Here is a 13,289-nt window from a genome sequence, read left to right as displayed (position 1 = left end):
GCGACAGTATGAACTGCGACTCGTTCACCTTTAGAAGTTTCTCCCTCACATCCGACAACCTCTATCAACCACTATATGACCTAGACAGCAGTATACCATCATTGAACCAAACATTCAGCCCCTTAAAGACCAGCAGCCCTCAGCATGCAAAGAATAGCTCAACTACCTCTCAAACCCACCCACATAGCCCCACCACAAACCACACACAAAGCCCGCAGCCAAGAAACCCTGACACCAACAGCACAAAACCAGACAATAACTCTGTCTATGGACTACCACCAAAACAACAACACCTTCGTATCCTCACAGTGAATTGTCAGAGCATTGACAAGAAGAAGACAGAATTTTTTGCTGCAGTCCAGTATACCAAACCCGACATTGTATGTGGAACGGAGTCATGGCTGAAGCCAGAAGTACACTCAAGTGAAGTCTTTCCACCTGGCTATGTGCCCTATAGGAAGGACCGAAGCTCCCTTGGGGGAGGAGTATTTCTGCTAATCCACAACAGCCTTATCTCCACTGCACTTCCAAATTTGGACGCTGACTGCGAAACCATATGGGCAAAAGTAAGTCTACAAAACAACAAAGACCTAATAATAGGCTGTTTCTACATGCCGCACAGAAACAACCAAGACCTTGTGGAACTCGACAACACGTTGAACACAGTGATGGAGAAGAGACCAAAACAAGTCATACTTGCGGGTGACTTCAACTGCCCGGACATTGACTGGACCAGCGGGGCTGTAACTGCAGGCGCACCAGAACGAACTGTCCAGCAGACACTTGTGGAGATCACAACCGCTGCCCACCTCTCACAGATCCACGAAGAGACGACACGAGAAGACCACCTACTCGACCTGGTGTTCACATCCAACCCGACACTTGTTAGGGCATCAACTTCAATCCCTGGTATTGCCGACCATGCAATGGTAGTCACTGACATCGACACACAACCACACAGGAACAAGGAAAAACCCAGGAAGCACCACTTATTCTCTAAGGCCAACTGGACAGACCTAGAGGCCGACCTGACTAGATCAGCAGCAGACATAAGTGAGATGTCACAGAAGCAAGTGGATGCCAACACTATGTGGACAACCTTGAAAACAGCACTCATGACAGCCATCGAGTCCCACATACCATCAAAACTTCGGCGGCAAAACAACAGCGTACCCTGGATCAATAGGACAATCAAGAAATTGCTAAAAAGGAAAAAAAGACTATACAACAAAGCCAAGAAGACCAAGAACTGGCAGAACTACAGATTCGCACAAAAAGAATGCAGACGACAAATAAGGAAAGCAGAATCAGACTACCTCAACAACACCATAGAGGAAGGGCTGAAAGACAACAACAGCAAACCCTTCTGGAGGTATGTTAAAGCCAAGCGCCAAGACAACATAGGAGTCGCCCCCCTGAAAGACGGATGCACCCTACAAAGCGACAGCAAGGAAAAGGCCAGGATCCTCCTAAGACAGTTCCAGTCCGTCTTTACTAAGGACACTGGAACAGAACCACCTGCAATGGAGGGACACCCCTATCCTGCCCTTGAGGAACTGAGCCTCAACCCCAATGGTGTAGCGAAACTACTCCGGAACCTTGACCCCAAGAAAGCATCAGGCCCAGACAGCATCCCCAACCAAGTACTGAAGACATGTGCCGATACAATCGCCCCACCCCTCACCCTCATCTTCCAACGTTCCCTCACCACTGGGAAACTGCCGTCGGACTGGCTCTCCGCTAATATCTCCTCGGTATTTAAGAAAGGGGATCGAAACAAAGCAGAGAACTACAGGCCAGTCTCCCTTACCTCAGTCTGCTGCAAAATACTGGAGCACATTATCTGCCGCCACCTCCTGACCCACATGGAAAAGCACAGCATCCTCACCAACAACAACCATGGCTTCCGAAGCGGATACTCCTGTGAAACCCAGCTCCTAACTACCATGCACGACATCATGAAGTCCCATGACGCTGGTAGACAAGTTGATGTGGCAATCCTGGATTTTAGTAAGGCCTTTGATACCGTGCCCCATGGGAGGCTACTGAGCAAACTTCACCACTATGGAGTTAGGGGTCCGGTCCACCAGTGGATAACTTGCTTCCTCACCCAACGCAGTATGAGGGTGGTCCTGGAGGGTACGGAGTCCGAGGAAGTGACAGTCATGTCAGGGGTCCCACAGGGCACAGTGCTCGGCCCTTTGCTGTTCCTGTGCCACATCAATGACCTACCACAGTCTGTGAAATCAACAGTACGACTTTTCGCAGACGACTGCCTACTATACAGAGAGATACGTACCTTCCAGGACCACCTAGAGGACCTCAGACAACTGGAGCAGTGGGCACATAAATGGGGGATGAAATTCAACGCAAAGAAGTGCTACATCCTTAGTTCAAAGCCCACTTCCAACTTCTTCTACAACCTTGATGGAACAATTCTCAAGCAAGTTGACAAGAGCCCCTATCTCGGTGTCCAAATTTCATCCGACCTAAAGTGGTCACCACATGTGACGACCACCAGCAACAGAGCATCATCAACTCTTGGATTCCTCCGCCGAAATCTACGGAACTGCCCACAGACCTGCAGACGCACAGCACACATTGCCCTGGTACGATCAACCCTAGAGTATGCTGCAGTTGTGTGGGATCCCCACCTGAAGCAAGACATCGAACAACTAGAGCGCGTACAACACAGAGCAGCCAGGTTCATCACCAAGGACTATAAGTCTAGAGAGCCTGGCTCTGTCACCAAGATGCTAAAGGACCTCGAGCTCACAACACTCCAAGAACGACGGCGCCAACATAGACTTACAACACTGTTCAAAATATCCACAGGGCAGATACCAGCACTCCCCCCCGAAAACTTCATCACCCCTGCAAAACAGACCCGCAGGAGAGTGAAGCCAACACAGTTTAGCGACTACAGTTCCAACAATGTGATCGAGAGGCAGGCCATCAACAACTCTAAAGGCCTAATCATACCACACTGCCGAACTGAACTGTTCAGACACTCATTTTTTGTAAAGACAGTTCAGGAGTGGAACCATCTAAGCGAGGAGGTGATAGGCTGCACATCAGCAAAAGCCTTTTCTACTGCCGTAGGAAACCTCCCTCCTCCCTCCTCCTCTTTTTAGGCCGCTGCGCCCACCAGTCCCGTCGCATATATAGCCAACTTGGCTCCTGCGACGTACTATACCAGAACCAGAACCATGCGTCGGCCATTTTTCTCAATATGCTTTTGGATATTGAGTAAAATGGCCGACTTCGGCAGCAATATGCATTGATGATCTGGAGAGACCATCCAATCACAGCCCCCGAATTCCCCCACGTGTTCATCAGAATAGCTATATAAGGTTATTTTGAGTGTTTGAATGTTATGGCGGAGATGATTTGAAGAGTTGTATAAGATAGATTGGGGCTTCCTAATTGATGAATTTATACATAAATGAACATTTGTGTTATACAAAAGCTACCCCCCGCGGGTTAGGGAGAGTCCCATATTGGTTGGGACGAGAAAGAATTTGCCCGATGCTCCCCAGCATGTCGTAAGAGGCGACTAACGGATTCCGTTTCTCCTTTTACCCTTGTTAAGTGTTTCTTGTATAGAATATAGTCAATTTTTGTACAGATTTTAGTCAAGCAGTATGTAAGAAATGTTAAGTCCTTTGTACTGGAAACTTGCATTCTCCCAGTAAGGTCATATATTGTACTACGTTGCAAGCCCCTGGAGCAGTTTTTTGATTAGTGCTTTTGTGAACAAGAAACAATTAGCAAGTGGCTCTATCCCCTCTCCCCCCTTTCCCCTATCCCATCTCCCCCCTTTCCCCGTCGCAATATAACCTTGAATGGTTGAAAACGACGTCAAACACCAAATAAAGAAAGAAAGTTATGCAAAAGCTGCTCCTTTAAACCTTAACATCCCAATACTTTTCATCTTTTCATTTGTGTTATACAAAAGCTGCTCCTTTAAACCTTAACATTCCAATACTTTTCATCTTTTCATTTGTGTTATACAAAAGCTGCTCTTTTAAACCTTAACATCCCAATACTTTTCATCTTTTCATTTGTGTTATACAAAAGCTGCTCCTTTAAACCTTAACATCCCAATACTTTTCATCTTTTCATTTGTGTTATACAAAAGCTGCTCCTTTAAACCTTAACATCCCAATACTTTTCATCTTTTCATTTGTGTTATACAAAAGCTGCTCCTTTAAACCTTAACATCCCAATACTTTTCATCTTTTCATTTGTGTTATACAAAAGCTGCTCCTTTAAACCTTAACATCCCAATACTTTTCATCTTTTCATTTGTGTTATACAAAAGCTGCTCCTTTAAACCTTAACATCCCAATACTTTTCATCTTTTCATTTGTGGAAAGAAATGGACTGGGCAGAACTAAACTTGGCCAACAAATTATTGCAACAAATTTCGCACCCACCTTAAAGCATTCATTCCCGTGCAGTTTTATTAACACTTTAGATGCCAGTTCAGGCCGTTCACTAGACAATCATGATCAACTTTTAGATTACAGATTGCCTAAACAGGGATCACGTGACCGCCGCTCAAATAAGGGTACCCTCAAAAATCGACCAGACAATAGCAGAAAAGCCCAATTAAAAATCGACAAAAATGACAATGGGCAAAACTTTGCAACTTTTACAGACAAGCAGAAAATCAAATCAGTTATCTACCCAGGACATTTTTATGGCGCTGCACTTTAGCAATGACATAGTGGATTGATTTGAAACTTCCAGAATAATTTACCAACATAGTAGACAATGCATACTTCTGATGCCAATATAATTAAGCAGGAGAAGATCTGGGTTTTGAAATAAAAAATAAAATCAACAATGTCGGTTTTCTTCTTTAACCTACATTGGCAATTCAGAAGTTTGTGTAGCAATTGGTATTTCTAATTTTTGAACTTATTTCTCTTCTTCATGTCCGCATTTTTATCTTCATTTCATTTGCATCCCGCAGTGGGGCACTGCGGTTATGAAATTAAAAGCCCCTCCTGTTTTTGGAACCGCAGGAGCTTTCTAGTTTGCTGTTAGGTAGATTTTTGGTTCCTCTTTCCTGTCATGCTCTCTTTTTCTTCATGAATTCTTTTCTTTTTTCTGCCTTCTTGCTCATTCACCTGTATTTTTTCCAAAAATCTCTTCTCTTGCCGCTTGTCTCGCGATTCATGTATAGTTTAATCTGTTAGTGTTCTGATGTAAGTCCAGCAGTAGATAGGTTAAGCCTATTTTAACATACTGGAAACTGGTAATCTTCCAGTAGGTATTAATTTAGTTTTACTAAAGCCTGCTGGGACACAAGTAATGGGTTAGTGCATTTGTAAACAGGAATCGCTTGACAAGTGGCCCCCTTCATCCCCCCCTTCCTCGTCCTGATGTGGCTCTGCGTGGTCGGCTGGACGTTAAGCAACAAATAAACAAACAAACAAATTTCATTTGCAAGTTGGTCGTTTACTGGGTATTGCGTACGTGCTCCATGACATAGACAAAATTGGAATATGCTATTACAGTTGTTGTGTTATAATGATGCATGCACTAAGATGTTTACTGTATGCCGCCTTTATAATGTGTGGCTGTCAGCAATAAGGAAGGTTCTGTAACCTGTACTGTGTGATTTGCCTTCTTTTTCTTTTTATATTTAGTCAAGTTTTGACTAAATATTTTAACATCGAGGGGGAATCGAAACGAGGGTCGTGGTGTATGTGCGTGTGTGTGTCTGTCTGTCTCTGTGTGTGTGTAGAGCGATTCAGACTAAACTACTGGACCGATCTTTATGAAATTTGACAGGAGAGTTCCTGGGTATGAAATCCCCGAACGTTTTTTTCATTTTTTGGATAAATGTCTTTGATGACGTCATATCCGGCTTTTCGTGAAAGTTGAGGCGGCACTGTCACGCCCTCATTTTTCAACCAAATTGGTTGAAATTTTGGTCAAGTAATCTTCGACGAAGCCCGGACTTCGGTATTGCATTTCAGCTTGGTGGCTTAAAAATTAATTAATGACTTTGGTCATTAAAAATCTGAAAATTGTAAAAAAAAATAAAAATTTATAAAACGATCCAAATTTACGTTTATCTTATTTTCCATCATTTGCTGATTCCAAAAACATATAAATATGTTATATTCGGATTAAAAACAAGCTCTGAAAATTAAATATATAAAAATTATTATCAAAATTAAATTGTCCAAATCAATTTAAAAACACTTTCATCTTATTCCTTGTCGGTTCCTGATTCCAAAAACATATAGATATGATATGTTTGGATTGAAAACACGCTCAGAAAGTTAAAACAAAGAGAGGTACAGAAAAGCGTGCTATCCTTCTTAGCGCAACTACTACCCCGCTCTTCTTGTCAATTTCACTGCCTTTGCCATGAGCGGTGGACTGACGATGCTACGAGTATACGGTCTTGCTGAAAAATGGCATTGCGTTCAGTTTCATTCTGTGAGTTCGACAGCTACTTGACTAAATATTGTATTTTCGCCTTACGCGACTTGTTATATTTAGTCAAGTTTTGACTAAATATTTTAACATCGAGGGGGAATCGAAACGAGGGTCGTGGTGTATGTGTGTGTGTATGTGTGTGTGTGTGTGTGTGTGTGTGTGCGTGCGTGCGTGTAGAGCGATTCAGACCAAACTACTGGACCGATCTTTATGAAATTTGACATGAGAGTTCCTGGGATTGATATCCCCATACGTTTTTTTCATTTTTTTGATAAATGTCTTTGATGACGTCATATCCGGCTTTTCGTGAAAGTTGAGGCGGCACTGTCACGCCCTCATTTTTCAACCAAATTGGTTGAAATTTTGGTCAAGTAATCTTCGACGAAGCCCGGACTTCGGTATTGCATTTCAGCTTGGTGGCTTAAAAATTAATTAATGACTTTGGTCATTAAAAATCTGAAAATTGTAAAAAAAAATAAAAATTTATAAAACGATCCAAATTTACGTTTAACTTATTCTCCATCATTTGCTGATTCCAAAAACATATAAATATGTTATATTCGGATTAAAAACAAGCTCTGAAAATTAAATATATAAAAATTATTATCAAAATTAAATTGTCCAAATCAATTTAAAAACACTTTCATCTTATTCCTTGTCGGTTCCTGATTCCAAAAACATATAGATATGATATGTTTGGATTAAAAACACGCTCAGAAAGTTAAAACAAAGAGAGGTACAGAAAAGCGTGCTATCCTTCTTAGCGCAACTACTACCCCGCTCTTCTTGTCAATTTCACTGCCTTTGCCATGAGCGGTGGACTGACGATGCTACGAGTATACGGTCTTGCTGAAAAATGGCAGCTACTTGACTAAATATTGTATTTTCGCCTTACGCGACTTGTTTATATTTAGTCAAGTTTTGACTAAATATTTTAACATCGAGGGGGAATCGAAACGAGGGTCGTGGTGTATGTGCGTGTGTGTGTGCGTGTGTGCGTGTGTGTGTGTGTCTGTGTGTGTGTGTAGAGCGATTCAGACTAAACTACTGGACCGATCTTTATGAAATTTGACAGGAGAGTTCCTGGGTATGAAATCCCCATACGTTTTTTTCATTTTTTTGATAAATGTCTTTGATGACGTCATATCCGGTTTTTCGTGAAAGTTGAGGCGGCACTGTCACGCCCTCATTTTTCAACCAAATTGGTTGAAATTTTGGTCAAGTAATCTTCGACGAAGCCCGGACTTCGGTATTGCATTTCAGCTTGGTGGCTTAAAAATTAATTAATGACTTTGGTCATTAAAAATCTGAAAATTGTAAAAAAAAATAACAATTTATAAAACGATCCAAATTTACGTTTATCTTATTCTCCATCATTTGCTGATTCCAAAAACATATAAATATGTTATATTCCGATTAAAAACGAGCTCTGAAAATTAAATATATAAAAATTATTATCAAAATTAAATTGTCCAAATCAATTTAAAAACACTTTCATCTTATTCCTTGTCGGTTCCTGATTCCAAAAACATATAGATATGATATGTTTGGATTAAAAACACGCTCAGAAAGTTAAAACAAAGAGAGGTACAGAAAAGCGTGCTATCCTTCTCAGCGCAACTACTACCCCGCTCTTCTTGTCAATTTCACTGCCTTTGCCATGAGCGCTGGACTGACGATGCTACGAGTATACGGTCTAGCTGAAAAATGGCATTGCGTTCAATTTCATTCTGTGAGTTCGACAGCTACTTGACTAAATATTGTATTTTCGCCTGACGCGACTTGTTTTTATATTTAGTCAAGTTTTGACTAAATATTTTAACATCGAGGGGGAATCGAAACGAGGGTCGTGGTGTATGTGCGTGTGTGCGTGCGTGTGTGTGTGTGTGCGTGTGTGTGTGTAGAGCGATTTAGACTAAACTACTGGACCGATCTTTATGAAATTTGACATGAGAGTTCCTGGGTATGAAATCCCCATACGTTTTTTTCATTTTTTTGATAAATGTCTTTGATGACGTCATATCCGGTTTTTCGTGAAAGTTGAGGCGGCACTGTCACGCCCTCATTTTTCAACCAAATTGGTTGAAATTTTGGTCAAGTAATCTTCGACGAAGCCCGGACTTCGGTATTGCATTTCAGCTTGGTGGCTTAAAAATTAATTAATGACTTTGGTCATTAAAAATCTGAAAATTGTAAAAAAAAATAAAAATTTATAAAACGATCCAAATTTACGTTTAACTTATTCTCCATCATTTGCTGATTCCAAAAACATATAAATATGTTATATTCGGATTAAAAACAAGCTCTGAAAATTAAATATATAAAAATTATTATCAAAATTAAATTGTCCAAATCAATTTAAAAACACTTTCATCTTATTCCTTGTCGGTTCCTGATTCCAAAAACATATAGATATGATATGTTTGGATTAAAAACACGCTCAGAAAGTTAAAACAAAGAGAGGTACAGAAAAGCGTGCTATCCTTCTTAGCGCAACTACTACCCCGCTCTTCTTGTCAATTTCACTGCCTTTGCCATGAGCGGTGGACTGACGATGCTACGAGTATACGGTCTTGCTGAAAAATGGCAGCTACTTGACTAAATATTGTATTTTCGCCTTACGCGACTTGTTTATATTTAGTCAAGTTTTGACTAAATATTTTAACATCGAGGGGGAATCGAAACGAGGGTCGTGGTGTATGTGCGTGTGTGTGTGCGTGTGTGCGTGTGTGTGTGTGTCTGTGTGTGTGTGTAGAGCGATTCAGACTAAACTACTGGACCGATCTTTATGAAATTTGACAGGAGAGTTCCTGGGTATGAAATCCCCATACGTTTTTTTCATTTTTTTGATAAATGTCTTTGATGACGTCATATCCGGTTTTTCGTGAAAGTTGAGGCGGCACTGTCACGCCCTCATTTTTCAACCAAATTGGTTGAAATTTTGGTCAAGTAATCTTCGACGAAGCCCGGACTTCGGTATTGCATTTCAGCTTGGTGGCTTAAAAATTAATTAATGACTTTGGTCATTAAAAATCTGAAAATTGTAAAAAAAAATAACAATTTATAAAACGATCCAAATTTACGTTTATCTTATTCTCCATCATTTGCTGATTCCAAAAACATATAAATATGTTATATTCCGATTAAAAACGAGCTCTGAAAATTAAATATATAAAAATTATTATCAAAATTAAATTGTCCAAATCAATTTAAAAACACTTTCATCTTATTCCTTGTCGGTTCCTGATTCCAAAAACATATAGATATGATATGTTTGGATTAAAAACACGCTCAGAAAGTTAAAACAAAGAGAGGTACAGAAAAGCGTGCTATCCTTCTCAGCGCAACTACTACCCCGCTCTTCTTGTCAATTTCACTGCCTTTGCCATGAGCGCTGGACTGACGATGCTACGAGTATACGGTCTAGCTGAAAAATGGCATTGCGTTCAATTTCATTCTGTGAGTTCGACAGCTACTTGACTAAATATTGTATTTTCGCCTGACGCGACTTGTTTTTATATTTAGTCAAGTTTTGACTAAATATTTTAACATCGAGGGGGAATCGAAACGAGGGTCGTGGTGTATGTGCGTGTGTGCGTGCGTGTGTGTGTGTGTGCGTGTGTGTGTGTAGAGCGATTTAGACTAAACTACTGGACCGATCTTTATGAAATTTGACATGAGAGTTCCTGGGTATGAAATCCCCGAACGTTTTTTTCATTTTTTTGATAAATGTCTTTGATGATGTCATATCCGGCTTTTCGTGAAAGTTGAGGCGGCACTGTCACGCCCTCATTTTTCAACCAAATTGGTTGAAATTTTGGTCAAGTAATCTTCGACGAAGCCCGGACCTCGGTATTGCATTTCAGCTTGGTGGCTTAAAAATTAATTAATGACTTTGGTCATTAAAAATCTGAAAATTGTAAAAAAAAATAAAAATTTATAAAACGATCCAAATTTACGTTTATCTTATTCTCCATCATTTGCTGATTCCAAAAACATATAAATATGTTATATTCGGATTAAAAACAAGCTCTGAAAATTAAATATATAAAAATTATTATCAAAATTAAATTGTCCAAATCAATTTAAAAACACGTTCATCTTATTCCTTGTCGGTTCCTGATTCCAAAAACATATAGATATGATATGTTTGGATTAAAAACACGCTCAGAAAGTTAAAACAAAGAGAGGCACAGAAAAGCGTGCTATCCTTCTTAGCGCAACTACTACCCCGCTCTTCTTGTCAATTTCACTGCCTTTGCCATGAGCGGTGGACTGACGATGCTACGAGTATACGGTCTTGCTGAAAAATGGCAGCTACTTGACTAAATATTGTATTTTCGCCTTACGCGACTTGTTTCTTCTAAGAAAGTCAATAGATCTGCCAGTAAATTTGATAACATTTCCTTGGTAATAAATGATATGACCAGAATGACGGGAGAGATATTGTTATAATGTTTTAACGGACCTCGATCATCGTTCTTTTGTCAATAGTTCTCTCCTTTTAGAAAGTATAAAAACAATACGCTCGCATTTGAATTGACGTGAATAACGTATAAATATAAGTTAGTGGCGACACATCTTGGAAGAGAATAATCAATCATTTTAATCTCTGCATGACTGAGTTGCTATTTTCCCTAATACACACAGTATTAGGGCTCAGATTTAGATGTCTAATTGCAATTTCTTAAGTTTTTTTTGTTATCACAGTTTCGAATTCATTTTGTCAAGTTCTTATAATACCATGACACAGACATTGAACATTTTTTTTCTTCTTCTCAAAACATATTTTTACAGCCTAATGGTTTGACGTCTTGTCACATTTTGCTGTTGTGTCGATGCAGTTGGAGAATGCAATCGCAAAGACTGCCCAACAGAGAACGGTGGCTACAGAATGGGACTCTGTTTCTGTGATGATGGATATGAATTGTCTGAATTTGAAGATCAACGTTGTGTCTTGCCAAGGTGAAAACTTTGAAAATATTGTTTTTCTTTTGGACGTTATAGACATCCACAACTTTGCGTGGGTTTGAGTCTCTGGTAACACTCACACAATGTTAAAAATTGATTAAATCTCACCGTCTTTCAATGTCACATGGGTGCCATATAAGAGCCGACAATGGGAACTGATTTTGTTTAGATTTTAGCTATCAATATGGTTTATGTATTTCATTTTGTTTCACAGAACTTTGGCAGATTTGTGTGAATTTTGGTTTATGCACACGTTAATAAGCGGTTTTTGCTAGTGGTATCCTCACTTCTGTTGCAGGTCGAAGGACGAAGAGACGCCAGGCTGTAAGTTTTGTTTTCAATGTTGAATACCTAGTGATGCGTATATTTGAAAAATGATAACAGTTTTGTGTCTGTTAACTTTGACATACACAGCAGTTAATTGAACTAGTTTACGTATACAATCACCACGCATACCCCGGTTGCTTCTTTCAAAACCTTTCCTTTGCAGAATCACACACACACACACACACACACACACACACACACACACACACACACACACACACACACACACATTCGTTATTGATGTCTTCGCTTGAATTATCGCTGGAAACCACCACTTGATCCATAGTGAAGTGAAATTGTTCCATTTTCAGCGACAGACTCCACATTGGCCATCGGTTTGGGAGTAGGTCTAGGAGTTCTGGCGCTGATCGTGGTAGCTGTCGCTTGCTACTTGTACAAGAAAGGGCAGAGTTCGGGAATTGCAGATGACAACCGGTACGTCAGGCCTGACAGCGCACCTGGAACCACTGCCAGCGAGAATCCTTCCTGGGCCTCAGTTTAACAATCAGGATTACCACGCAGGTAAGGAAACATAAGAGAGAGAGAGAGAGAGAGAGAGAGAGAGAGAGAGAGAGAGAGAGAGTTTTATTCTATTATAGGCCTATTATTTTCAGTTTGTGTTTTTGAGATATTTGATTTAATAGCTGTGGTCTTTTTCTGTTCGTGTAAATGCATGCGCAACTCGTGTGTGTGTGTGTGTGTGTGTGAATGTGTGTGAATGTGTGTGAATGTGTGTGTGTGTGTATGTGTGTGTATGTGTGTGTGTGTGTGTTTGTTTGTGTGTGTGTGTGTGTGTGTGTGTGTGTGTGTGTGTGTGTGTGTGTGTGTGTGTGTGTGTGTGTGTGTTTAACAGACAATCCCCGTGAACATGGCTTGCAAGAAGGTAAGTACAGCAGCCTTGATGCAGGTACGAATCAGACGTTGTGAACGTTTGTGTTCAGGTGTGGAAGTGTGTGTGTGTTAAGGGTTGTTAGTGTGTGTGTGTGTGTGTGTGTGTGTGTGTGTGTGTGTGTGTGTGTGTGTGTGTGTGTGTGTGTGTAGTTTGCTTAACAGTTCGTGTTCAATAACTGCCTATGTTTTGTAGACAACTACTTATTAGCAAGGCCATGAGCATTTTTTGACAATGGCAAAGCACTGCACACGTGTCCAGTCGGACAAAGTGTAAATAATAGTTATTAAACAATTTAAACCAACACAGGCCAACATGAAAAGAAAAAAAAACTTGACTAAATGTAAAAGCCAGAAAAATGAAACAGTCCTCTTGGGATTGCATGATTTATGTCATTTTCAGTTATCCAAGAGGGACCAAAAGAAAAGCGTATGTATTGTACAAATACATAATTATGACAGTGGGCCGGAGCTCCACCAAGACTGTATTCATAATGACAAATTGTCAAGTTTGCTTTCGTTTCTGCAACACATCTATGGTTAATTATTTTAATCCTGAGATTAAAGAACTCTCGAAAGCGCAGTGAGCGGACTAGAGTTGATAGAAACACCACAAGTGTGGTCTATTGTACACTGCACAT

At 40.3% G+C, this 13,289-nt stretch overlaps 1 protein-coding gene across 1 annotated transcript in view; it reads left to right on the top strand.

Annotated features, from left to right (window-relative positions):
• LOC138946571 (mucin-like protein) overlaps positions 1-12,667 on the top strand; it is a 154,066-nt gene extending 141,399 nt beyond the window's left edge. The window contains exons 24-27 of the mRNA XM_070318014.1: positions 11,307-11,427; positions 11,732-11,757; positions 12,072-12,282; positions 12,614-12,667. Coding sequence (XP_070174115.1) covers positions 11,307-11,427; positions 11,732-11,757; positions 12,072-12,262 — 338 coding nt within the window. The 3' untranslated portion in view covers positions 12,263-12,282; positions 12,614-12,667. The remainder of the gene's footprint in view (positions 1-11,306; positions 11,428-11,731; positions 11,758-12,071; positions 12,283-12,613) is intronic.
• Positions 12,668-13,289: the final 622 nt, after the last annotated feature.

This window comes from Littorina saxatilis, linkage group LG14 (assembly GCF_037325665.1).
Source record: "Littorina saxatilis isolate snail1 linkage group LG14, US_GU_Lsax_2.0, whole genome shotgun sequence".
NCBI classification, from domain to species: Eukaryota; Metazoa; Mollusca; class Gastropoda; order Littorinimorpha; family Littorinidae; genus Littorina; species Littorina saxatilis.
The sequence above is the reverse complement of the archived record's forward strand: the minus strand, read 5'-3'. Positions and strand labels throughout refer to the sequence as shown.